This window comes from Oryzias latipes, chromosome 1 (assembly GCF_053564925.1).
Source record: "Oryzias latipes strain Hd-rR chromosome 1, Olatipes_Hd-rR_3.1".
Classification (NCBI taxonomy): domain Eukaryota; kingdom Metazoa; phylum Chordata; class Actinopteri; order Beloniformes; family Adrianichthyidae; genus Oryzias; species Oryzias latipes.
Genome location: NC_136237.1, coordinates 1,766,914 through 1,793,522, shown reverse-complemented (window position 1 = coordinate 1,793,522; position 26,609 = coordinate 1,766,914). Strand labels below are relative to the sequence as shown.

Genomic DNA, 26,609 nt, shown 5'->3' with positions numbered 1-26,609 from the left:
GCAGCCAAACTCGTTTGAATTGATAAGTATTGTGACAACATTTATCAACAAAGAAGCTATCTTCATTCAGCAGATGGATAACAGCTCTCTGTTTTGGTCCTATTCATGTCACGGTGTTAATCTGTGGGACACTTCCCTTTAGAACCAGTAGAATAATGCGGTCAGTTCTTCAGCTGAACGTTGTGAGAGTTAAAAACAAAAACATTGGGTCAATTCTGGGGTCATTCATTCCTGTTTGTTCATTAAATGTTATTTGACCTTTTTTTTTGGAATCAATTTTGTTAAAGCCCCACTCTGATGGGGTTTTTGGGGTTCTTAACATGTTTCTGTGGCATTTTTCCCATGATGGAGGACAATTATAAAAGAATTTAAGATTAAAACTGCGTTTCTCAGTATTTCTTTGTCTAAATCGAGATAAATCAGGAGCAGATAAAGACCCACCGTTTAAGAAGTTGTGACACAACAACTGTAATGGCGGGCCACAGTCTCCAAGCTCCGCCCCTTTCTGATCATCCACCTGCAGACAGACAGATCCATGAATGTCTTTGTTTTCCTGCTCTGAGCTGGAATCTGGATCAGAACTGGACGGATGGATGGATCTGAGATTGATCATCGTTTTTGTTGCAACCCTAATGTTATGTTGGGACGAGTTGGTCATACATGGATAACTGTGGAAAAAGCAAGAAAAGTTGTGGTCTTTAGATGAAATGTTCACAGATGTATCAGGAATGAACCACGTTAAAACCACAGAAGTACGAATAAGGCATGCATAGAACACTTAAACCAACGTAGAGCATGAACTGTGTGATTATTCTGCTGTTTATCTGTAATTCATTAGTGATTCATGCATCAATGATGTCATCTGAACGTGATCTGTGCGCCACATACGTGATCTAAAAGCTCTACATTGGTGGTTCATACGTGAAAAGTCTGTTAGACAAACATGGAACAGTCGTGGAAAGACACATTTGTCTATGCATCTCACAAAAATCACACACAATTGTGAAAGATTTACATAATAATTCCATATAAACTACATAAAATACGCATAAACTGCGTAATTCTCAACAAACCAAAAATTCTGAACAGCTCAAAACTGAATTCCTGTAAAGACCCGTCAGCTGAAACCTTTGCAGGCGTCTGCACACAACGATGATTGACGAATGCAAGAAACACGCATGAATGACGTAGATCACGCATGAATCACCAAAGAGCGACATTTCATACGTGAAAAACGTACAACATGTAAATAGTGGCTGTTTGACTCAGTGTACAGGGGCTGTAAGCTAGCAGAAGAGGGTGTAAACAAAGTGATGATGGGATATCAGAGCAGGATTACTTCTGCATCAACAGTCCCGCCCGCAACTCAGAGGTGAATTTCTGATGAACTCCTGCTGCTCTGCAGAAATTATGTCCTAGAAAACGACATCAGGTTTTTGCTAAAAGCGGCGTCATCAGAACAAAAAAATTGCTAAAAGAACATATAAAAACACCTTTTTTTGGCGTGGGGCTTTAAAGACATATCTGTATTTTCTGACAGAGGATCTTCTTGTCGTGTCACCCTGTTCTTCAGACTCTTTGATATTTACCAGTCCTACCTTTGTTGCCATGGCAACTATCAAAACTGACAAACATCCTAGAAAGGACTTTGGACAAGTCTGCCCACATTGGGAGGATAACTTGCTGACTTATTGTAAACTGAAGAATGGAGATGGAATACCCTCCAGAGATGACTGACAGAAGAGATTATAGCTTTACGCTTTGAGAGGACGGCGGAAGCCATATTGTTCCCTGTCAGTGCTGTTCGAAGGGGACGTCTATGAAACCATCAACCAAGTGAAGAGGGACAATACAGGAACAGGAAATGTCTAAATCAGGGGTGTCAAACTCATTTTGGTTCGGGGGCCACATTCAACCCGTCAGATCTCCAGTGGGCCGACCAGTAACACGACAGCAAAACAACCCATGGTCAACCAACATAGCAGCCTGATCACTTATTATCACACATTCATTCACAGAGGCCAATGGATCTCAAATAAAATGTATTTCACTTTTTAAAATTGGTTTATTCAGTTTTATACAGACTGAATATTTAACATCTGACACTGAAGGAATCCTGATGTTAAACTCAGGAGGGGCTACGGAGAAAAATGAAACACCTGCCTAGAATGTAAATGTGTAAATAAATGAATGATTAAACTAAACTAAACTTACAGACATTTGTGGACATAAGAAGAATCGATAAGAAGAAGAATCAGACCATCAATATCAGGATTCAGATCCTGTGCAGAAACACGTTTACTGTCATTCAAATGTGTAAAACAATGAAATGTCCAAGAATCTTTTCCTGGTTTCTGCCTGAATTTTGTGACAACACCCGCCTTCTTCCTGACCTTTGATGGGCGCCATGAGTGACCAGGCTGACATCATGTGACCAGACTGACGTCACGTGACCAAACTGACGTCACGTGACCAGTTCACTCCAACATAGTCTGGCGCAGTAACTAGAGAGCTGACTATTGTTGTATTGTTGTCGCTAGCTGTTGTTGTGTCCATCAACTCCAGAAACTCTGCTGTGACGTCTCTTCAACACCTCTAATAAATATGTACAGCTGTATGCATCTGTGATGTTGGTGCTTTCATCAATAGTGACTGAAAATACAATAAATGACTGGATTCCTTCATTTGGCGTCCAAGTCTCCTCAGAGATGTTGGATCTGATCGTAATCCTTGACAGACTCATGTTGGCAAAGGTCGACTGCTTTTTGGGAAACAACCCTTCTGCAGTCTGTAGCATTTTTCCATAAGTTCAGCATCTGAAAATGGTTTGGATGTTTGCTCCAACTTGTCTGCAGTCAGGTGTCTGTCACTGCTCCATCATGGATGAGTTTTTCAGCATCACTCTTAGAAAGTATATTTCTGGTCTTAGCATTATTCCACAGGTGAAAAAATGCAGTTTTACACGACTTAGATATGTGAGCCTTAAATGATAAATCCTGGTCAAATAAAACCCCAAGGTTTCTAACTGTGGAGTTATCCATCCAGGGAGACTATCTGAGCAGACGGAGCATCTCTGAGGGTATAAAATAGTGCACAGATGTGTAGAACGAAATTCTGGTTAGTGCATTTATTGAATAATAGGAAAGACAGCAGTACGTAAGAGCAAAAAAAAAAGTGTAAAAATATAATAACAAATGAAAATTTGTTAGAAATTATTGAATTAAAACAAATCACATTTTTAATCAGTCTAGTGTCTATTTACAGTATTTACTAAGTTCAATGGAGCCATTCTTTATGCATGAAATCATTGAAAGTGACTAAAAGTCTACTGGCGATCAGTGAAGTGTTTGGTGGTTGTTTAACAGCGATATGCAGGTGATTATTAACTAAAGTGCTGCAGAGCTGCTGGTGTGACGAAACTGGAGGGAGGATCCATGAAATTCAGGCTGTAGAACAGCAAGAATGAAGAAAATGCCAACATGGGTGTGTGATACTAGAAAAATGTTGCAAACACTCTGTAATTCACAAATGCACGTATCCACCAAGCATCAGAATGACGCACAGGCTTTCACATGGACGCAGATCCCTTTTTTAAATTTATTTTGATCCGTTTCAAGAGTCAATATCAGTTGAATCTTGTAGCTGTTGAACAGATTTTGTTAATTTAGGAATGCTACAAGCTGCTGCTGCAGGAATGTGGCATTTATCTTCTGAAGTCTGTGATTTACTTAAATAGGATTTAATTCTCACTAGATTCCTTTTTTATTTAGATTTGATCCGTGAAAGGTGTATATAAATACAACTTACTTACTTATTATTAAGGGATCATTGGAAAACTAAAAAGTTCCTTTTCCTTCCTCTCTGGTTCCTTAAGTATGACTGTGGTTTATAAATGGAATAATGAGACTAGTCATTCTTAAATAACTTTCTGAGAACCCTAAAGTAAAGAGTTTAGGTCGTGACGTGCACTAATGTGGACCCTGACTTTGTCCTCCTGTCATGCAGCTCATTCATGAACAGTTGAACAGCAGTGGGATTGTTTCCATCACTCAAGCCTCAGTGGATACGGCTGTCTGCGGTTGAAAAAAGGTCACACTCTTACGGGTCATGCAGGTGACCCACACCACAAATCAAGCTGGTAGAGCGCTCAGTGAACCCGTAGAGAGACGATGGTCGTGCACGTTTTGTCTACGGTCATGCTGAAGCCACAGGTCACAAACACGTAAGGGTGAGTAAGGAGGAGGTAGGGGAGACGCAGGCGTGTTGTCATTTTTTTAACCCCTCAGATGCTGCAGACTGTACAAGGAGCCCATTACAGCTGTTCACGTGACACGTGCACGCTCCTCGCTGCAGCCTGACTGTTAGAAAAGTGGAAATGAGCCAATCAGATTGTAGTTTGTGTGGACGTCCTACAGAAACTTACGGATCACGTGCACGCCCCGTGTGTGCAGCATTTGTGCCGTAAGTAAGGAGCCAGAACTCGCACCTTAGCAATGACTGCCAGGACGTTGACGCATTTCGGACACGTGACCGGTACGGATTGGATACCAGCACCTGCCTTTCTCTGCAGCTGTGATCCGATCCGAAGGCCTCCACAGTTTGAGAACCTACAAAGTCAACGACCCTTCATTTAATTTAGTTCTGTTTTATCAAGGATCATCCACTTTGTTCATATCTTCCCTGTGACGATTCTTTCTCAAATATTTCCCTAGACAACAATCAGTACGACTGGTGGAGAGATCCACTAATGCAGCAGCAGCTGCTGGTTTGAGCTCTGCTGGGGAGGATCAGTCCACTGAAATCACGTCGGGATGACAGACAAAGACAGAGGGGGCAGCCCCTCATGGGGCAGAAGGCTGGGGGCTTTCTGCTTCCATTCTCCGTCCTCTCTTTGGGAGATTTTCTGCTGTTGCCACTCTAAAACAAAGAACAGAGCGAGGCTCAGTACTGAGCAGGACTTGAGAGTTGCAGAAGCAAACCTGCAACCTGGTTTTGAAAAGATAGGAAGCACAAAGCATTGCGGCCATGAACACAACTTTGTGTTTCTTTTTGCACATAGAGTCTATGTTATTGTTCTTACAAAGTGAATGATCCTTTATTTAATTACCGTATTTTCTGGACTATAAGTCGCACCGGAGTATAAGTCGCACCAGCCCAAAAATGCATTATAAAGTAGAAAAAAACACAGATAAGTCGCACTGGACTATAAGTCGCATTTTAACTTTCACAACCTTATATGACACAATCATAGCAGACTGTTTATCTAATAATTTCACAGTAATTTTTTCTCAAACTTATTTATTTATTCTTTTCATGAAGCATCATTGGCTAACTAATACTCTGTTTTCATCCTGTATTTGTAGAAACAGTTTTCACTTTTATTGCATTTCTGAATCTATGAAATCATTGGAAAATAGAATATTATGTTGTTAGCCTTACTGTAAAAAAAAGTTTGCTGATTCTCTGAGTCACATAACATACTCTTAACACTTAACATACCTCATACATCAAACTGACCCAGGAACATCATCTCTGTTCCTCACAAATGAACATAACAGGAGGTTTAACAATGTATTTATTTCAATTTATTTCTAATATAAGTCGTTGCGGAGTATAAGTCGCACCCCTTGCCAAACTATGAAAAAAAGTGCGACTTATAGTCCGGAAAATACGGTATTTCTAGTCTCTAGCATCAGGAATGTGATTATGGATTATGAGATGGTGTTAAAGTTGAACATATTTGCCGTATTTTATCAGCTTCTTTTGCTGGCTGTGCGCAGCGAACAGACCGCAGCCTGAAGATAAAATGCAACCACAGTTTCTGAAGCCTCCAGTGTTGCATTGTGGTCTGCATGTCAGCGTCGGTTTGCATCACCAAGGCGCAGACCGGGATTGGCTGATTCATGTGCAGCTGGTCTCAGACGTGGGATTGCTTCATCAAACTCTTCAGAATGAGTCCACACGTTTGGTTTTTCCTCCTTCTGCCGTTTTGTTGGGAAATCCGTTGTTGTGGGAGTTTCTTTTTCCCACAGAAAATGTTTCACATCTTCTTGATCATGAGAATGAGCCCCCCATCAAGAGAATGAGCCCCCTTTTTCCTGTTTCAGCCGGTCTGTGAGGAGGATAAAGCTCAGCGCTGGTGCTTCATCTCTTCACTGGACCTGAATGATTCTGCAAAGATTGCCACTTACCTCTTTTGTGTTCATTTCTTTTTCATGCCTTCTTTCAGCTTTTCTGTTCTGCACACTGAAGCAGGAAGGTTGCTCGTGGTTCTTTGTATTTGTATGTTTGGACGTTTCCAACACCACTAATCGGATCGGTCCTCATGACGTTTGCACTTATTTTGAAAGCGGGAATGACTCCAGCACTTTATGTGGCAACCTGACCTCAGGCTTAACATGCAGTGAAGAAAAGCAGCAGGAGGAATGGAGGCTGTGACAGCAGCAGTGTTGTCAAAGCTGTGCCTCCGATTCTTCAAAGAATCCCCACGGTCATCATCTGACACGATGACAGGGATTCACCGTTCTGCCATTCCGTCTTCCTGATTGCCTTCAATATTTATGCCTGGAAACAATTCAAATGTTGCATCAATTTAATTTCATTTCTTTACTTCAAACAGAAATAAAAATAAACACAAGATTTTATAACAGACAGATAAAACAAGACGGTGTGCTTGAGAAGGTTAAGAGAATCTTGTATGACTCCGCCCCTTTTTTTTACAACACCTGATGATCTGCTTATTTCTATTTACAGTTTTGTTCAGAACATTCATATTACATTCTGCATAGCCCCGATGCAGAAGTGACATTTCTGGATTTATTGATCATTTCTGGTCTTGTCCAGTTCCATCAGTGACATCTTGTAGGTTTTTTTGAATGCATGGAAACTTTTGGTTTGTTTTAAACCTTCATCCAGTCCGTTCCATAAATCCACACAACAAATTGATGAGCACATTTTCTGCTTTTTGAAGTTCAGCTGATTTCTTAAATGTAACTTCCATCTCTGTCCTTAAACATTTGTTTTATGTTTATTGGTAGTAAGTTATTTCTGGCTTTATGCATAATGAGTGCTGTTTTGAATTTAACTAGATCCCATAATTTCAATAAACCCGACTTTAAAAAAAGTACGTTTGTATGTGTCCCATAATCCACACCATGAACGATTCCAATAGCTTATTTTTGTAAGATGTACAAACACTGTACATTGGTTTTATAAGTATTTCCCCAAACTTCTACTCTGTATTGTAAATATGGTAGTATTATGAATGAATATATTAGTAGACGTGCTTTGTAAACTACCAGTAATGTCAGCTTGGGGGTGTGAGGGGCTGTAAGCTAGTGGGAGGGACTGTAAACAGAGAGCTCTCAGCAATGGGGAGGGGAATGGGGGGCGGGGTTGCTCTGCATCCACAGCACAGAGGTGAATTTCTAATGAACACCTCTGAAACTCTATTCTGCTCTACTCTACTCCACTCTACCTGCAGCTATGCAGAAACTTTGTCCTAGAAAAAGACACAGGTTTATGAGAAAAAAAAACGCCATTATCACAATTAAATAACGTCTTGAAAATAGATCAGAGGATGATCGCAGTGGTACTTAAAGTTATTTTATGTTCTAAGCTGCAGATATTAATCCATCTTTTGTCAAGCCAAAGCACCAAATTTAAGAAAAGCCATGAACTCACCATAAAGCTGTCAGTTATCTGTCTTTTCCCTGTTTTTCAGGTGTGAAAACGTACTTGATCTCCGGAAGGAAGCTTGGTAACAATGTGCACTGTGGCTGCTGTCAGGTGGGACTGGCAGGGGGGGCGCTGGTAAGTCTGCCATTGTGCCCTCAGTCGCGCACACCGGACCTCATCCCTGGAGGTGCGCACGCTGCCGAATCCCAGCTCCCCCACCACATGGCAGATAGGACGGCGGTAAGAATAACCTGCACAGTTGTAGCTTTTCATCAGTTCGTTGGGTAAAGCCGGACTCATAAATCAGATGCTTCTAAACAGAACTTGTGATATCGACCATTTTGATTGATTGCTTTATTTCAAGCAATTTTCAACAATAAAAACAAATTAAATTTGCACTTCATGTATATACAGTACAAACACACTGAAACCATTACATACCGTATATTTTCCAATGGTGGGCGGTCTTTAATTTTCACCGATCTACAATAGTTGCCTGGTCGTTACTTTAGATGCCGGTCTCTAATAGTGGCCGTGCACATTCGACTGTGAACAGTGTAGCGATCAGGTAGTGATGGCCAACAAACGCTCAGTGGATCTAAACTTCGTACGCCAAAGCACATCCTGGTGAGGCATCTGCGTGACATTTTGGGGGGGATCCTAAACTTTACAAAGAATGGCGCAAGCAGATGGATGATATTGAGAAGACGGCCTCAGAAAAGGAGCAAACCGAATTCCTGGTGGTAATGCAAAGAAAGCGAGCGATAAATTGGAAGAATGGGCGTGTCTCCCCAGAAATGATTCGCATGAAACGATTTTTGATATGGAGGTCAATGCTTCAAAGAGACAACAAATGTTCCCAGCCAGCGCTAATCAGAACGTAATACAATGTTCTCATCGCTTCAATAAGTCCTGCCATGCTTATCTGGTGGTGTTGTCTGCATTTTTACAGCAAAATGAAGCCGTTAGCCATCTGTCTGTGATGGAATAAACGCAGGTCTCCAGTAGACGCCTCAATCTAATAGACGCCGGGGCTAATATTGGGGGATAAACTGTATAATGATTGTCTCCCTGCAAGAAGCTGGTGAGCTGTAACCCGTCTGCAGCCAACAGTGTTTGGGTTAGGCTCCAGCAACCCCATGGATGGATGGATGCATGGATGGTGGGTAGATGGATGGACTGATGGATGGATGGATAAATATTGAATGCATGGATGGATTAATGGATAGGTAATGATTTTCAAATAGAGTTAGATTAATTGCATGAAAATCAAACGTATAGAATCCCGTATATCGTAGTTACAGACAGTATTTTCCTCCTTCCAGTCTCTGGATTAGGTCAGCAGTTGAACAGGTAGATCACACAGCAGCAGGCAGCCTTAAAAGGACATTCCTTCAAACTCATAGGGATTCTGTTTGACATTTGAGTGTGTCATCCTCTCCTCTGCTCTGGATTTGTCTCTGCAGGTTCCTTGTGTGTTCCCCAGCATGGCGCTGTCATCGGTTGCAGAGCGCAGTGACGATGCGACCGTGCTGAACGGCTGCCAGGAAGAACACAAGTGCAGCAGCGTTAAGGTACGGCACACATGGATGCAGAGTGACGCTAACGCTGCGTTTGTCTAACAGTTCTTGATGATTTTTAGATGACACTAGTCTGAAAATGTGCTTTGATAGCATTATTTACTTGCTTAAAACCAGTGTTGCTTATAATTTTGTGGATAGAATGTTGGTTACTCTCTGTCCACATGGACTTACTTCCAACCAAATAAAGTCAATTCAGTCGCCCTTTTTTTGTGATACAAACGCCGCCATGTTGGAGCCGGATGTCATTAATAAGCAACGATTGGTCTGAGTCGGTAGGAGTGGTGACTGCCCCAAACCGCATCAGCATTAGTGTTTGCAGTGGCAGAGAACTGACGATTTCTAAGTGGAGCTAAGGGACGGCAATCAACCCCCTGTGGCGCTTTCAGCATGGCACAGCCCAGCTGGTGTGCTGTCTGTAGACCCTAATCTGTGGTCTGATCCTCTGATCTGATGTGCAGCTGACTTGTCATCTGTGGCCTTTAACTCTGTTCACAGAATAAAGCCAATATAGATGCACTACTCCCAATAAATGTGAGATATTATGGAAACTGTTGTATCCATGGGTTTGGTTCACAGATTTTCTGGATGGGGAAGTGATTGTACTGTGCTGATAGACACGCCTCCTCTAGTGTTTCTACATGATGGTCTCTCTGTGTTCAGTTACTTATTGGAGCCAAAACCAAAACAATCCAACAGAAAAACCTTTTCAGCGTTTTGTCGACCTTCTGTGGGTCTAAAAATCTGATTTAGTCAGCGAGTCGTTCCAAGTTCATCGTTCTAACAGCCATGAACACGATGCAGCTGAGCGGACGAGCAGCTCCACCTGGTCGTGGCGCCTTCAGGTTGGTGGTAGACGGTCAGGTGCTGCAGGTGAACTTGTCTCAGTGTCATCAGCAGACTTGGATCAAGACTCTGAACTACTGTCAGAGTTTGTGACCGACCCAGGAGTGGAGCCCTTCAGTGACGGACCACCACCATGACTAGAACCTAATGACCTTTGACCTCAGACCTGGTTTAGCAAACGCCACACAGCTGCAGGCCATTTACCAGATGGGAGGGGTACTGGGGTCTCCAGACTAACCAATCACAAGTGACTCCACCGCTTTGACTGGAATGACAGACGACCACTGCAGGTGACTCCACCCACACCGCCATGAACGTTTGCATACAGACCATGTGATCTGGACGATGCAGCCACGGTCTGCTGTCCCGTTCACGGATGAGGGTCGGGTCACCGTGCAGAAGTGAAGGTCGTCAGCGTTGCTGGAGAAGGTGAGGCGAGCGATACGCCGAGGTCAGCATGGTCTCAAAGGTTCACTTTGGTGGGGGGGGTGCAACAGTCTGGACCGGCATCACCAGGTTCTTGTAGACGGTCCAGTCACTGCAGGTTCTGACCCCAGAGACGTCATAGAACCATCATCATCCCCCAATTCCACCAGAACACCCCCAACTTCCTGTTCATGGATGATGATGATCCACCACATGGTGCTAGAATTGTTAAAGCCGGACTTTAGAAAGTGGGCGTGGTCTCATATTTGGTATGACCGGCAATGACCTCTGACCCCAACCCCATAGAGCAGGTCTGGGATCAGCTGAAGCAGAGACTGGAGGATTGGACCTCCAAGTGACCGGGCAGAACTGCATGTAGAACTTGTTGAAGAGTGGACCGCCTTAGAACAGCATCATGAGTCTAGTGAGGAGCAGAAGACGCCGCTGTCCAGCCGTCACTACAGCAAATGGTGGAAATACCTGCTGTTGACACGGTCCATGTCTGTGTTTGGGGTTAATTAACATAAAACTAATGAAAATGGTGTTTCTTCGCATTCATTATTAGACAGCGGGAGAAACAGTCATGACCAAATTCACTGGGAGTGTTGTATCTGATAGGTGGACATTTAGTGGGCTTCTGCGGAGTCTGTATGGTCGCGGTGAAGAACTGGACCCACTTTTCCCATTTCTTTTCGCTCTTTAGAGACTCCGAAATGCCTCTTTGAATCCTCTGTTTTGCATGTTCTCTTTCTCACCACCGTGATGTCTTCCTAAAGTTCGTCCCAGGTCACAGTCCCAGGACCGCCAACGGCCTCTTGGGCCCCAGACTGGAGGAGCCCGTTCGTGCGAGCCACAGTTCCCTGTGTGACATCCTTCAGGAGAAAGAGAAGAAGACCAGCACGACCGGTACCAGCCTGGGCCTGGCCGGGGGCAGCGGGGCAGCGGGCCCCGGCATGGATCACTCTGCCCTCATACAGCTGCGGGCCAAGAACTACAAACGCAAAAGCGACGCCCACTTTGTGGACGTCATCAGGGAGGACAGGTAAGCAGCAGGAATTCGTGAACTTATAGTGTTACTCAGGGATGATTCCAATGACAATGATAATTTATGCTCCTTTTTCCCGTCTTGACATCAAAAGACTTTTTTTTGTCCATTTTAACAAATACTCTTTTTCTGCCTGGACCGCAGTTTGATGAAGGACAACTTCTTCAAACCTCCCATCAACAAATTCAGCCTGAACTTTCTGGAGAGACCCCTGGAAAAGGCCTATCGCAGCAGCTACAAAGAGGAGGTGCACAAAACCAAAAAGCCTTTCCTTCTTGATAGATGAACAATTGTATTGTTTAATGCACACGTCTCATTTCCTGAAATATATTTGTCCTAGATTTGTATGACATGGCGATCAACATGACACTAAAGAAAGCTTTTTTAAAGGTTCAGGTCAGGTTTTGTTGCACTGATTCCACTGACTCACAGCCCCCTGCTGGTACACCAGAGGTACTGCAGAACATAGAAAAACAAACGCCTGACTGGCTTTACCATCATTTTTCATTTTTAAATGTTACAATCTTCATACTACTTCCTACTGATCGTTGATTAAAAATGGAATAATCCAACATGAACATAATTTCACATGAGGAGCAACCAAATGCTGAAGTCCAAAGGGAAAAAAAACGAATTTTATTTAAATAAATAAAAATTACCAAAACGTGATGCTGATCATAGATAAACGTATACAAATAGAAACAGAAATGGATAAAACTTAGACCCTAATAAGGGCTAACACTGCTGAATGAAGCCTGACAGCTGACATCGGAGAGAAAATTACATTTTCCTTTTTATTTTTATATATGTATTATATTCCTTTTTGAATAGACGAAATGACAGACAAGGAAAACAAACAGTTCAGCTGCTCTTTAGATCATTACAAGACAGAAAGAAAAAAGAAAAGTTAATAAATAATTGCCAGTTACATTCTATTCAATATATATTTACAGGCTGTCCAAATTGGGCATAAAGAAAAGAAAAGCAAGAAAAAACACAAAGTTTCCTTTTGGACACACTGAACAGAAGACAAAGACTTCATTTTCCATCTTTCCTCTTTTTTTCCTTTTGTGTTTTAGAAAAACACAAATGCAGTCTCAATACAGAGCTAAATAATGAAAGTGATTTAGAAATGGTGTCCAGAGTTTATTGTGAACCTTAATTTTCCATGTGGATGACGGATAGCATGTCAGTGAGCCACACTGTAAAGCAGGGAGAAGCCGTACATTTCCACTCTCGCAAAATGTGTCTTTTTGCAGTCAGAAAATAACAATTTCAAGCAAACAAGAAAAGCAGATGAATACAGATTACAGTCAGACGGAGTTAAAACTGAAGGTGCTGACAAATTCCATCATTTTGGTTTGTTTTTATTTGATGTGTTTGGGAAGAAAAGAACACTGAAAGCAACACGTGGGACCAAAAACACTCAAAGGAAGCACTAAGATCCACGTTAGTCTTGATTCTTTCTGGCCTTTTGCATACTTGACACGGCGTTGTCTCGGGTTCCAGGTGATGAACCAGGTTGAGGTGCAGACCTTTGCCAGCCCAACCTTCAGCTCCTTCCTGGATGTCCTGCTGGGCTGTTTCGTCTTCTTGGCCCTGACCCTGGCCTGCTTCCTGCCGTCTCTGGCGAGCTCCTCCTCCACCATCGCCTCTGCCGGATCCGCCGCCCTGGTCTTGGCCCCCATGGCCGGTCTCCTGGAGCTGACCTCGCTGGTGCTCTCCATACAGTAAGACGGAGGGTGTCCGTGTGGGTTTAGGGCCTCAAGTCAAATTTCTTCCAACCGATTTACTGCAAACGATTCAGTTTGTAGTAGTAATCAAGTCTGCCCGTACAACAGAGAGCTATTGGAATTATTCACAAAGCTACATTTAGAGATGAACATTTAGAGTCAGACTTATTAAAACTTAAACTTGTCATTGAATCACAGACCTTTTTAAGTTTAAATGTTTAAAGCTACAAACAGAGATTTAGCAGAAGACTTACAAAAGCTTTTGAGTTTTATTGCAGGAGATGAAAATCATAGAAGATTTAATTTCAAACAACAGTTTCCTGGAACAACACTAAAGTAAAAGTGTGTGTCTATAGTATCATATAGAATGAGCTAAAATATTATTCAATATATACGGATGTATAAAACAGAAACAAATTCAATTTTACAAACTTGACGACTGACTGGAATGTTTGGAATGTAAGTACTAAAGAAATGGAATGGATTTACTACAAAATGGGTTTATTTGAACTTTATTTGGTGAAATCTGAGCACAGATGATGGAGAAATGATGCAATGTTTAAAAGGGGGCAGACAACTATAGGAATAGTATTTTTTCACTTTAAGAATAGTAATTTCTCAATTCTGCTCCTTTCCAATTGTGAAAATGTTCAAAAAAAGTACAAAAATCATTTGTGAAAGGAACAAAAATAAATGACTGAATGATTGAAAGTTTGATGTCCATTTGGATCAAACAGAAAAACAAAAGTTATTTGAGCTTTTCCACATGACTGACACCTGCACTCATTATTTGCAGTGGATTTTAGCTCCAGCCTACAGAACTAGTTCCAGCTGGTTTTACTGGTCAACTCTGTGTATAAAATATGTTTTTTCAAAAAAATTCAGGTATTGCCTCACAGATATGGATTTTAGATGCAGCTGAAACCCCCTCCCTCAAAAATAATCTGATTAATGACCCACTCCAAGGGAAACTGTGTTTTTATTTTGTTTTTGCATCATTTCTCTGATGATGGAGGAGAAACATAAAGAAAACTAAAGATTAAAAACGGCATCTCTGACTTTTTCTTTATTCAAATCACTGTGAATCAGGAGCAGACGGAAAAAAGGTCGCTGGGAAAAAAATTGTTGAAAAGGCGCTCGGTGGGCTCCAAGCTCTCAGCAACGGAGAGGGGAAGGGGGCGCGGGGTTGCTCTACGCCACATGTGTCAAACTCAAGGCCAAATGTGGCCCCCCATGTCATTTCATGTGGCCCGCGAGAGCATAAATGTTTTTAATTTCTTAAAATAAAGAATAAAAATTGTTGTGTATTTATTCATATCTAGGGGGAATTGGACTTGAAAAATCGGATTGGACAAATATACATTAGGACGTAAACACTGTCGATATAACCTAACCTGACAGAATCAAATGTAAAAGGTTTATGCTAAAGTAACAAGCAAACATGTTTTCTATGCAACTGGAATTGTCACTTAAAAAAGTTATAATAAATAAATAAATGAGTAATTTAAAATTAAGGAGTAGTTACATGTATTTTTCATTACATTTAGTTACATGTATAAGTTATGTCTGGCCCTTTGAGGACAACCGCTATGCTGATGTGGCCCTCAGTGAAAAGGAGTCTGACACCCCTGCTCCACGCCAATGGCCCCGCCCACAACTATGAAGTGAATTTCTAATAAACTCCTGCCGCTCTGCAGAATGTTCTGGAACTACTGTGTCCTAGAAAACGACACAGGTTTTTGGATTTAGGCTAAAAACGGCCTCATCGTCATCATCATCATCATCATCATTATCATTTTGGAAGTCGGAAGATGTTTGGAGTGAGACTTATAAGAAAACTCCACAGTGACGACATTTAAAGATCCTTTTCAGTCAGTCCCGTCAAAGATAGGATTGATTTAGTATTTCAATGAACAAAAACTTCACTGAACTGAATTGAACTTCATTTATCTCACAGAGAGAAAGTCAGTCGTCATGGCAGCTCAAAGAAACAAACAAATGATAGTACGATTACAGCTCACTAGATATTCAATCAAACAAACAAATAAGTAAGTAAATAGATACATAAATGTTTCTACATAACAATAATTGGGTGGTCAGGCAGCCATTCCTTGAGTTTTCCTTTTCCTTTCTGCAGCCCTTCATCTGAAAATCCTTGTCTTCCTCTTTTCGCAGCATCACCTTCTTTCTGAAGGAGCTGATGACCTGCGCTGGCTCCGTGCTCACGGTGGTTTCTGGTTGGCTGTTCCGTCACGTGATCGGAGCTGTGTTGGTGTCTCTCCCCGCCGTCTCGGTTTTGTCCCACCTCACCCCATCTCACCTTCCCTTTCAGGTAATTGGAAGTCTGTTGTTTTGGGTGAAGTCTGTGAGCTAAAGCTAGATAAGTGTGTGAATCAGGAACTGCTCTCCATCGGAAGGAGGTTTTCAGATTTTGTGTTTTCAAAGTGCCAAAGCTTTTGGTCTGCTCATATATAATCAATAAAATGATATCAGAAATGTTGCCGACCGCTGCAATGGTTGCTGTTCTGAAACAAAGTTCTTAAAGTTGGCCTATAGAGGTGAATTTACCTGTAGGCCTACAGATTTTTTTAAACCCTTTCATGCCTGAATTTATTCAAATTATTTACTTTTTTTTCTATTCAAGGAGATGCTACTTTAATTAGATTGAATTGTTCGTTTTGAATTGCCGACATATGGCAATGAAGGGGTTAATTGACTTCTCTACCATTACTGAGGTGTTTTTATTTGATGGCAAAAGGAGAAACAGGAGGAAATGTATGGAGCCCCAAATTGTTCATAATTAAAAACATAAATATGACCGTGTGAGATCACACAGTCAACCAATAAATCTCTCATAAATATATAAAAAGATCCTGAAATTGTGAAAAACCTGCACACGGATTTTAAAATTAGCATTTATATTATAGCCATTGTATATATATGTATGTACATATCACATCTAAATGAACCAGCAAAAATGAACCAGCTGCTAAGAGATGGGACTCACCCCGAATGGCTAACAGAAGGGCGAACGATCCTGATCCAGAAGGATCCCTCAAAGGGTGCATTCCCACCCAACTACCGGCCAATAACCTGTCTCTCCACAACATGGAAGCTCATGTCAGGCATCATTGCAACCAAGATAAATAGGCACATGGATCAATACATGAGTAACACACAGAAGGGCATTGGTAGAGACTCCAGAGGAGCCAAACACCAACTCCTGGTCGACAGAACAGTCGCTCAAGACTGCAGGTCATGACACACCAACCTGTGCACAGCCTGGGTTGATTACAAGAAAGCCTATGACTCAATGCCACACACGTGGATCACTGAATGCTTGGAGCTGTACAACATCAACAGGACTCTAAGAGCCTTCATAGGACACTCAATGAAGCTGTGGAAAACCACCCTTGAAGCCAATGGGAAGCCACTTGCACAAGTGTCCATCAAATGTGGGATATACCAAGGTGATGCTCTGTCCCCACTGCTGTTCTGCATAGGTCTGAACCCCCTCAGCCAAATAATCACCAAGACTGGCTATGGATACCGACTCAGAAATGGGGCCAACATCAGTCACCTCCTCTACATGGATGACATCAAGCTATATGCTAAGAGCGAGCGTGACATTGACTCCCTGATCCACACCACCAGGATCTACAGTACTGACATTGGGATGTCATTCGGGCTCCAGAAATGCAGCCAGATGGTGACAAAGGCTACGTTCACACTGCAGGGCCTAATGCTCAACTCCAATTTCTTGAAAAAATCAGATTTTTTTCCAAGGCTGTTCACATTTCCAATTAAATGTGAATTTTTGTGATCTCCTGTGTGACCGTGAAATGACCCAGAAGTGACCCGCATGCGCAGAAGAGTAGCTCAACGGTGAATGACGTCACTCGTTGTTTGCGTAAGTAGCCAACGTTAACATGGATGTCAACAACAGTGTTGTCAAAGCGGAGCTCTTTTTGCATTATTACATTTATTTTCTCAAAGGAGCCAGCACAATAACAATCTTCTCATTTTAAGAAGGCATTGGAGCCGGGATCGTCTGGACCCACTGTAGTGGAATGGGGATGTGTATGTGTTGGGGCCGCGCGCGTGTGTGTAAAGGCCCGTACACACCGGGACAAATATTCGCCAGGCGTTATTCGCCAGCGTTTTTTGTGTTCACACCCAGGCGATTTTCGCTGACGATGAGCCGAGTGAACATGCAATAACATTCCCTGACATTAGATGGCGCTTAATGTAAAACAGAAATACTCCTGTACACCAGGTGGCGCTGCGCAACTTTACGCTTCTTAAAGTCGCTTTTCACTCAGAAGAAGAGAGTAAGTACTTACGCGCTTGTCAGAATCAAACAAAGAAAACATGAATATTTCAAGCATCAGTAGCTCCAACTGGTGCTTGGTTCGGGGATATTTTAGAATGTCCGTCATTATTTCTTCACGGCAGAGTAGACGCTACTTGGCGTCTACCTTCTTCGCTGGTATGTGTGCTCAGCAAGGCAGTTTTGGGTTTGAGCGCCCCCAAGTGGTGTTTTACTGTAATTTCAGAAGCTCCAGACACGTGTGCAAAAGCGCCGTTCTCATTGGTCGAATAGATTTCGACGCGACGCGTCAAACCAAAAAAACGAACCCGAGGCGTTTTTTAAAAAGTGACGCTTTGACGCGTGGCGTTTTTTCGCGTAGGTGTGCACACTCACATTGGTGCCCTTTGTTTAGTCACGAGGCGTTAAACGTCGGCGAAAATCGCGGGCGAAATTCGTCCCGGTGTTAACAGGCCTTAAGAGAGAGGAGAAAGCGCGTGCAGCGAGGTAGAGAATGGGGGGGGCTGTTGGGGGGGGGGGGGGGCGCATTCATGTTGTGTGTTATGGAGGAAGGAGAACAATAAAGAAGAAGGCTTCCCCCAGAATAAATGCTATTGACTCTTTATTAACCTGTTCTGGAGAATCTGAGGGTCCGAACGGGGAAGTGAACCCCGGAGGAGGATCCACCTTCTGTCTCCCGCACATCTGTCCATGGTCGGAAAGGGAGAAAAAAAAAAGTTATCGCGGGGAAGGTTCAACACCACACTCTGCCATTTAGCTGGAAATATTTTCAAAAACCGCACGGTTGCGATAAGAGCCCTGGAGTTTGGCCTGAATAGAGCTGTCTCCCAAAATATGAATCCAATCGGTGAACTGGCTTCCCTTCCACTAACTGGTCTCAGCAGCATTGTCCGCCATGGTTGTTGTTTATGTTCTAGTTCCCGCCTACTTTAACGCAGAATTATGACTTTTGTAGCGAATCGATGACGTACAGGTCGGATTCATGTGGCCTGGCCGGTCAGACGGCAGTCGCATTTGAAAAGATCGGATACGTATCGGCTTCAGGACCACATACCCAAGTGGCCTGGGTCGCATTTGAAAAGATCGGATCTGTGTCGTTCAGACTGTCATGAAAAGATCAGATACAGGTCACATAGGGGCAAAAAAATCGGAATTGGGTCGTTTCAGCCTTCAGTGTGAAAGTAGCCAAAGAGAGGCAAGGTAGTCCACACAGGAAGGGTCTGACTCCCAGAAGGAACACTTGCAGACATTGAGGACAGTTTCAAGCACCTTGGAATTCCACAGGCAAATGGCAACCTGGAACAGGCAACAAGGAAAGCTGCAACAGCTAAATACCTCCAACGAGTAAGGCAAGTCCTGAGAAGCCAGCTCAATGGCAAAAATAAGACCCGGGCAATAAACAGCTACTCACTGCCAGTTATCAGATACCCTGCAGGAATAATAAAATGGCCAAAGGAAGAGATACAGACCATGCATGTTAAAACATGAAAGCTCCTCACCATGCATGGAGGGTTCCATCCCAAATCCAGCACCCCGAGACTGTATGCTAGCCACAAGGAAGGAGGCCGAGGACTAGTGAGCGTAGAAGCCACTATCCAGGATGAAACATCCAAGATGCATGAGTACATCAAGCTCAAGGCCCCAACTGACAGTGTCCTCAGTGAATGTCTCAGGCAATGGAGAGCAGAGGATACAGTGCTGGAGGACAGATCCTCATGGGAGGACAAAGCCCTGCATGGGATGTACCACCGGACCATGACTGAGGGGGCTGATATCAAGAAGTCCTACCAATGGCTAGAAAGGGCTGGCCTACAGGACAGCACTTAAGCGCTCATCCTGAGCACCTGAGCCATAGAGGCTCAGATCTACCACACCAGACAAGACCCAAGGTGTAGATCTACCACACCAGACAAGACCCAAGGTGTACAATGTGCAAAGAGGCGCCTGAAACAATCCAGCACATAACTGCAGGGTGTAAGATGCTGGCAGGGAAAGCATACATGGAGCGCCACAATCAAGTGGCTGGAATAATATACAGGAACATGTGTGCAGAATATGGACTGGAGACCCCAAAGTCAAAATGGGAAACATGCGCTCATGGGGGAGGAGTCAGACCTGAAACTGGATGGTATTGTCAACTTAGCCTACATGGCTAAGGCTAAGTTGACAATACCATCCAGTTTCAGGTCTGACTCCTCCCCCATGAGCGCATATATACCAGCTCTTCGACCAGCTAATTCAGAATTGACAAAGCCTCTTGGATAAGAGGTGAAACGTCTTCTAACTTTAAAACCAAGTCCAGGTGACATCCCCTAAACCTACTACAATGGAACCAACCTGGATGAATGAGAGTCTTCATAGACATGAAACAGTGTTATGTCTATTTTTACATAATAATTAATTCACCTTTGTGGTTTATTGATACTTCAGGATTCTTAATTCTGTCTGATAGAAGTTATGAACTGATAAGGATAAATTATATAATAAAATGGTTACGGTAGAACAGAGGTGGGATTAAATGAATTCTCTTCCTTCCTCTCCCTTTAAGCAATCTTTGATTTAATCTCTAATTAACTGATGAATTTTTTGTGCATTGTTCTTATTTGATTGCTGGAAATAAACAATTTCGAATCAAAGCAAATCAAGAAGGTTTTTCAATAGCAAAATAAAAAAATGTCTTAGTTTTCTTCGAATAAGGTTTGTGGATGATCATTTTTCTGACCCCATTTTCAAATGTTAAGCCTATTTAAAGAACATTTTCAACATTTTTGACTTGTTTCCAGGGACCCTGTTTTTTGTGGTGTATGTATGTAAACACATACTTATATGAGGTCAAGTACCAAAATAAATAAAAGGAGACAGTTGTGTACAGTTAAGCAGAATATGATTTTGGGACAGATTTTAAGGACTGGTGGGTGTAAACGTTGGATCACAGATGTTTATTGTAGAGTCTGACCGCAGCAGGAAGGAAAAGCAGAGAGACCTCTCCTCCACACGGTGCAGGTGGATCAATCTGTTCCTGAAGCTGCCCTCCAGGGTCCTGCAAACGGTAGGATAGGGGGTCCAGCAAGGTTGCTAGTTCACCCAGGACCCCTCTGCTTCCCTGAATGCTTTCAGGGGGAAGGAGCTGGACTTCTTGATGATTTTGTCTAGCTTCTTCCTTTTTCTGTCTGTGATGCTGCCGCTCCAGTTGGGGGCGCCGTGCAGGATGGCTGATGCCACATCCTTAGGAGTGAGGCGGCCACTCCTGAGGACCGCAGCCTGCTTTGGGCCGTCCTGTACGGTACATGGGTGGTGATGGTCCAGGCCAGGTTGTTGCTAAGGGGAGGCTCGGGTCCCTGTGAGATTTCCCTCCGTGGATGTTCATGATGAGGCAGCAGCAGACCAATGTCTGCAGACGTCCACCACCGCCTCTTTGGTGGAGGAGGCAGAAAGCAGGATGACATCAGATCACATCAATCTCAGCTTTCATAGGTGTAGTGGTTAGCATGTGGTTAGCAAGACTCTGGTTCAAATCCCAGCTGGGACTGTCCCGTGTGCAGATTGCATGTTTTCCCTGTGCATTTCTTCAGGATCTTCTGCTTCTTCAGACATGCATCTGCTGTCCACTCGTTTACTTTTGATACTGGAAAAGCAAAGTAGTTGAAATATTTTCCTGTGTCTTGACTTTATTGATCATTTCTTGTTTCTCTTCCAGGTTACAGTGTTTCTCTGCTGTGCTGCCATCCTCGCCATCATTCAGTACTGTAACTTCTGTCAGCTGAGTTTTTGGATGCGCTCAGCTTTGGCCACTACTACAGGGGTCACTCTGCTCCTATTGCTGAACCTGGGCAGGTACTCCAGCACACTCACCACAGTTTACAAAGGTCTAAACTCAAGTAGCAATGTCACATTTGCAAGACTCACCAGCAACTATTTAGGCAAATACAAGGTTACAAATATCACATGTTCAGTAAAAAATATTGGAACTACTCAGCCTTAGTCACAACGGGGTGGATACGGGCTGTCTGTGGGTGAAACGTGGTCCAACTTGGACGAGGCACACGGGTCATGAAACATGAAGGTCTTAGACCGCTCAGTGAAGCTGTAGAGAGAAAATCTTTATGCACATTTTGTCTACGTTCTACGGTGGCCGAGAGGTGCTAGACACATTTACGTTTAAGTTACAACAACAACAAATCCCAGAACAAATGACAGAGTCCTGAAACACCACAGCAAATCCGAGTGCAAATGACCAAATCCAGAAACACTACAGCTGCTCGCTTTCCTTAATTTCTTCTCCATCTTCTGCTGTCGTGTTTTGCCGGCCGGCTGCTTAACGGAAATGATTACCCTTAATACCAGAAGTGAGACAAAAACTTTACCTTGCTAAACATTGTTGTAACTTTTATTGTAGTAGTCCAAATGCTTTTGGACCATTTCATGTATTTAAAATATCTACATAAAGAAAACAGTAACAACGTTATAAAATCATACATGATTGGATTTATATTACTTTTTGTTAGAAGCTGTGTCTCGGCTTTCGTTGTTGTGTTTCAGTATTTGTTCATTTGTTACGGGATTTGTTGTATCTTAAATGTAAACATCTCTCGGCCACCGTAACCTTCATGCTGCGGCGACAGGTCCTATAGAAACACTTAAACAACACGTAAGAGGAAGCAGGTGAGACGCAGGCGTGTCGTACAGATTTTAATGTCTTCAAACCGCTCAGACTGAACAAGGAGCCGTTAGATCTGTTCCATGTGATCCGTGCACGCTCCTCACTGCAGCCTGTCTGTTGGAAATGAGATAATCAGAGTAAAGTTTGTGTGGATGTCCTACAGACACTTACGGATCACGTGCACACCCTGTGCGCGCACTATGTGTGGTCAGTAAGGAGCCACCTCACTAACGACTAGAGCGTGGCGGGAGGACGCCGTACAACAGCATCACCTGTACGTCATAAGTGTGTGGAACTTCCATTGTCCATACATGTCCTTACATGACACACTTACCACACGCACAACAATGGCACGTTCCGTTTTCATGACGTCCCTTTAGGTGGTCGTACGAGCCTCAAGGGAACAGCAAAATTATGCAGCCGCTCTTCTCCATGACCCTCCACGGACGCGGACAACCCAAAAACCCCAGAACTCGTACGGGTCAACCCCCCTGTAGGGATGCATGTGACTAAGGCTTTAATCACTTGGTTTGGAAATAGCTGCCGGTTTGCCTGAAACACACAGACCTGCATTTTATTCCTATTTTGATTTTTGGAGATTGCATGCATGTCTTTGTCTGTATTTGATCGGTCTCTTTTCCTGACTGAAACTGCTCTCAACTCTTTCAGCTGGAGGAATAACAGCGTGCCAGTTGATGGGTGAGTGTCTCCATAGAAACAGAGAGGCTTAATTAATGAATGATATTTAAAGGGTCAACAGGAGCAAAAGCACTCCAATACCAGCTCCAATAACTGCATATCTGTGTGTCTTTAGCGTATTCCCCAGTTGGCACCAGTCATACTAACGACTGAATGTGCTGGAAATGACTCATTCTGCCCATGCTGGCAATTTTAGTGACAACCAGACGTCCATGGAGCATTTTTGTATGTATATGAAGACTGAACAAATGGATAAACTTAACATTGGGTTTTTATAACGATCATACCTTTCAATGGGTAGTACACCCCCTTCCTTTTTCTCTAGAGTTGCATCATTGGCGTTTAGTTAACTTGTCAACATCAATATCTGAAATGAATAATCAATGAAAAAGTTACAGGATCTGAATAATGTAATCAATCTTCCTAATTACAGAAAATGTCAACAAAATATATATATTTTTCTACAAACCAGAAATCTTAAATACATTTATGAATTTGCATGTTGTAGATGTGTGTTTTTTTTTCTTGAATCCAAATAAGTTTGTTATATTTCACTGCCTTACAATTATCACTGATTTTTAAGTCAGCACCAAAATTCCTAAAAGTAAAAAGTCCTTCCACTCGTTCACTTGATGGACTAGCATTGTTGTATTTCATAAAACAGTTTTTTTTGGTCCTTGGAAAGTATCAAAGATCTCCATCCCCTGTGCTGCTCCCTAATGGATGTTGTCAGACTCTCCAGTAGAAAAGAAGTCCTTCCCAGTGCTGCTGATGGAGGCCATGGATCCATGTGGTGACTCTGAGATTTGAGTGTTGTGCTCAATACTTTCACATGAACAACTCTATAATATGCTCTTCCCTGAACCACTCGTCCATATCTGGTCTACCCGATCAGTTCATCCATCTGTGAATATTACATCACTTCCATTGAGCCAACATTGCAATATTTAAACAATCTGATTAAGATTTACTCCCATCATTTATATTCGTTTTGTACATTTGTTGTTCCAATATTGTAAACCTTGTTATTCCTAAGTAAACATTTAAAGGGCCTGTATCATGCTAAATCAAGGGTCTCAAACTCAATTTACCTGGGGGCCACTGAAGGCAGGGTCTAGCTGAGGGAGGGCCGCAACTGAGTGTCTGAGAGCCAGTACATTTGTATGGAACACATACTATACTATTAACTATACTCTATGATTATTGCTTTTCTGTACAAAATATACCTATAGAACTCTCATTCAAATCAAATAAAATACCTAAATAAAAAAATCAATAAGTAAATAAATAATAAGTAAATAAAACACTGCCAAGTTATCCATGCGACTCATCCTCATGGGAAGGTTGTTTCGCTGTGGCGACCCCTGATGGGAGAAACCGAAAGTGAAAGAAGATTCTTTAAACCACAAATCAGTAAAAGAGAAACGAAATTCAGTAACCACTTTTGGATTTTCTTTCTTATGACTTTTTGCACATTTAAACCCTGGTCACAAGTTATTGTAGAGCAGCCGGTCATGTTTGAGATCACCCAGGTGGACGCAACGCAGATCACCTGGTGTGTGATGTATGTTTTTGTTTTTGCTCCAACATCACCTGTCAAATATTTTAAAATACCTATTGATTAAAAAAGGCTACCAGTACAAAAATTACAAAACATTAAAATAATTATAAAGATATAATAACACAGATCATACTGAGAGGGAGAGGCAGATTTAAACTTCCTGTTCTCCTTCAGTCTCGCTGCAGCTTCGCCTGTTGGTTGTTTTATCAGCTCCACTCACAACACTCCAAAAGTGTCATTTAAAAAAAAACTGGCAGGACGCATTATCATTAAACTTTCATATTAAGGCAGGGGCCGCAAAACATCATCTTGGGGGCCGCAAATAGCCCACGGGCCGAAAGTTTGAGACCCCTGTGCTAAATCAACTTTTTCAGCTTTTAAGTTTTTTTAATGTTCTTTTCTCACTATAAACAACCCGAAGTGATATTTAACTCATACATGCATTTCTGAGTATTCCTGTAAAAACCTGCTCTCTGAGCTCCAGCCCCTCCCAATCCACCAAAACTAGCGGGTCCTCACATTGTGACATCACAAAGTGAGGAACCGCCCCTTCCAGGAAGAGTCTGCACTGCCAGCCCCGCCCCCAGACTAACACACACGCCCACTTTCTCAGTGGAGCTAGCGGTGATCAGCTTTCATGTGAACATCGATCAGATTGGATTATTTGTTTTCGTGGGAAAACCGCAGACACGCTGGAGAGGCCGGCTCTAGGATGACGTCATGAAATGGGCGGCACCCACAAGGAGAGAAAGAAAATAAATAAAATGACAGCAAAATTATTTTTTAACAACAAGCTGACTCTTTGATAAGTTGTGTCGCGTTGTCACGGCAACAGCTCCAGAAGCAGCCTCTGGCTCTGCTGCTGGATGAGGACTAACCAGCAGAGGAAAGCGGTTTATCTGCTAAACGTCACCTTCAGGGACCCAAAGCTTCATTTCAGAGGAAAGTTCTCCTCTTCCCGCTTGTCAATGAGGTCAAGGAGACAGAAAGACAACAAAGTGTTTGACAGTAAAGTCCACATTGGCAGATCGACCCAGCAGATTGGTGTTGATGGTCCAATGGGACCATCAACACCAATCTGCTGGGTCGATCTGCTGGGATCGACTGTGGAACGTCTGTCCACCTATGTTCCACTTTTCTGTTGCCATGGTTACCAACTGGTGTTTAGGCCAGAGCAATGATACAGAACAGTCAGGCGATGAGACCAGAACTACTTTTTTAGCAGATCATGATCCCTTTTTACTGGACCCCCTGCAGCCAATCAGAGTCCAGGATTCACCCGGCCATTGGAGAAGTTCATTTATGTCATATGAAACCAGCTTGTCTGCCATTTTCGTCTTCTTGTGATAGATTTACCATCAGGGCAAGACAGTTCAATTCAATTCAGTTGTGTCACACCTGTGGTGCACAGAGCTTTTAAGAAACATGCATGTAAAAAAACAACAATAGAAAGTAAAATGAAGCACAATAACAATAAAGCAGAGAGAGAACGGTAGTTTAAACATAGAAAAGAGCAAACCGGTGCTGATTGGATTTATCTTTGACAAAAAAAGGGAGTTCTTTCAGAGCATCTTATATAAGCACATCCTATATAATTGGTTCCTTGTTCTATTAGTCTTCCTGCTTCATTTTTGTCTGTTTTGTTGTTTTTTTCTCCCAGACTAAACACTTCTATGTCGACCCTGGAAGTATGCCAATCCAGCTCCGGCGCTTCTCGTTGTCTGTTTGACCTTTTGGTGCCAGAGGCCGTCCTGGCCTTCTTCTTACTTCTTCTTCTGGTCTGGTTCCTTAATCGGGAGTTTGAAGTCAGTTACCGTCTCCATTACCATGGCAACGTGGAGGCCGACAAGCACCGTGCCAAAATCCAAACAATGCGAGACCAGGCGGAGTGGCTTCTCGGCAACATTATCCCGATCCATGTTGCCGACCAACTCAAGGTTTTTATGCCATTTAGATAAACACTTGATGGTGTTTTTCTAATTTGTTGTCTTTTCGTTCAGATGTTCTGATGAGTTATCGTTAACCCATTCACCAGAGATGTAGACGTCTGAA

General features: G+C 42.7%; 1 protein-coding gene across 1 annotated transcript in view; it reads left to right on the top strand.

The window, feature by feature from the left end:
* Positions 1-26,609, top strand: part of adcy9a (adenylate cyclase 9a) — a 49,990-nt gene that overhangs the window by 17,891 nt on the left and 5,490 nt on the right. The window contains exons 2-10 of the mRNA XM_011480969.4: positions 7,724-7,917; positions 9,144-9,251; positions 11,306-11,571; positions 11,719-11,821; positions 13,084-13,304; positions 15,483-15,639; positions 21,335-21,471; positions 22,967-22,996; positions 26,218-26,494. Coding sequence (XP_011479271.1) covers positions 7,724-7,917; positions 9,144-9,251; positions 11,306-11,571; positions 11,719-11,821; positions 13,084-13,304; positions 15,483-15,639; positions 21,335-21,471; positions 22,967-22,996; positions 26,218-26,494 — 1,493 coding nt within the window. The remainder of the gene's footprint in view (positions 1-7,723; positions 7,918-9,143; positions 9,252-11,305; positions 11,572-11,718; positions 11,822-13,083; positions 13,305-15,482; positions 15,640-21,334; positions 21,472-22,966; positions 22,997-26,217; positions 26,495-26,609) is intronic.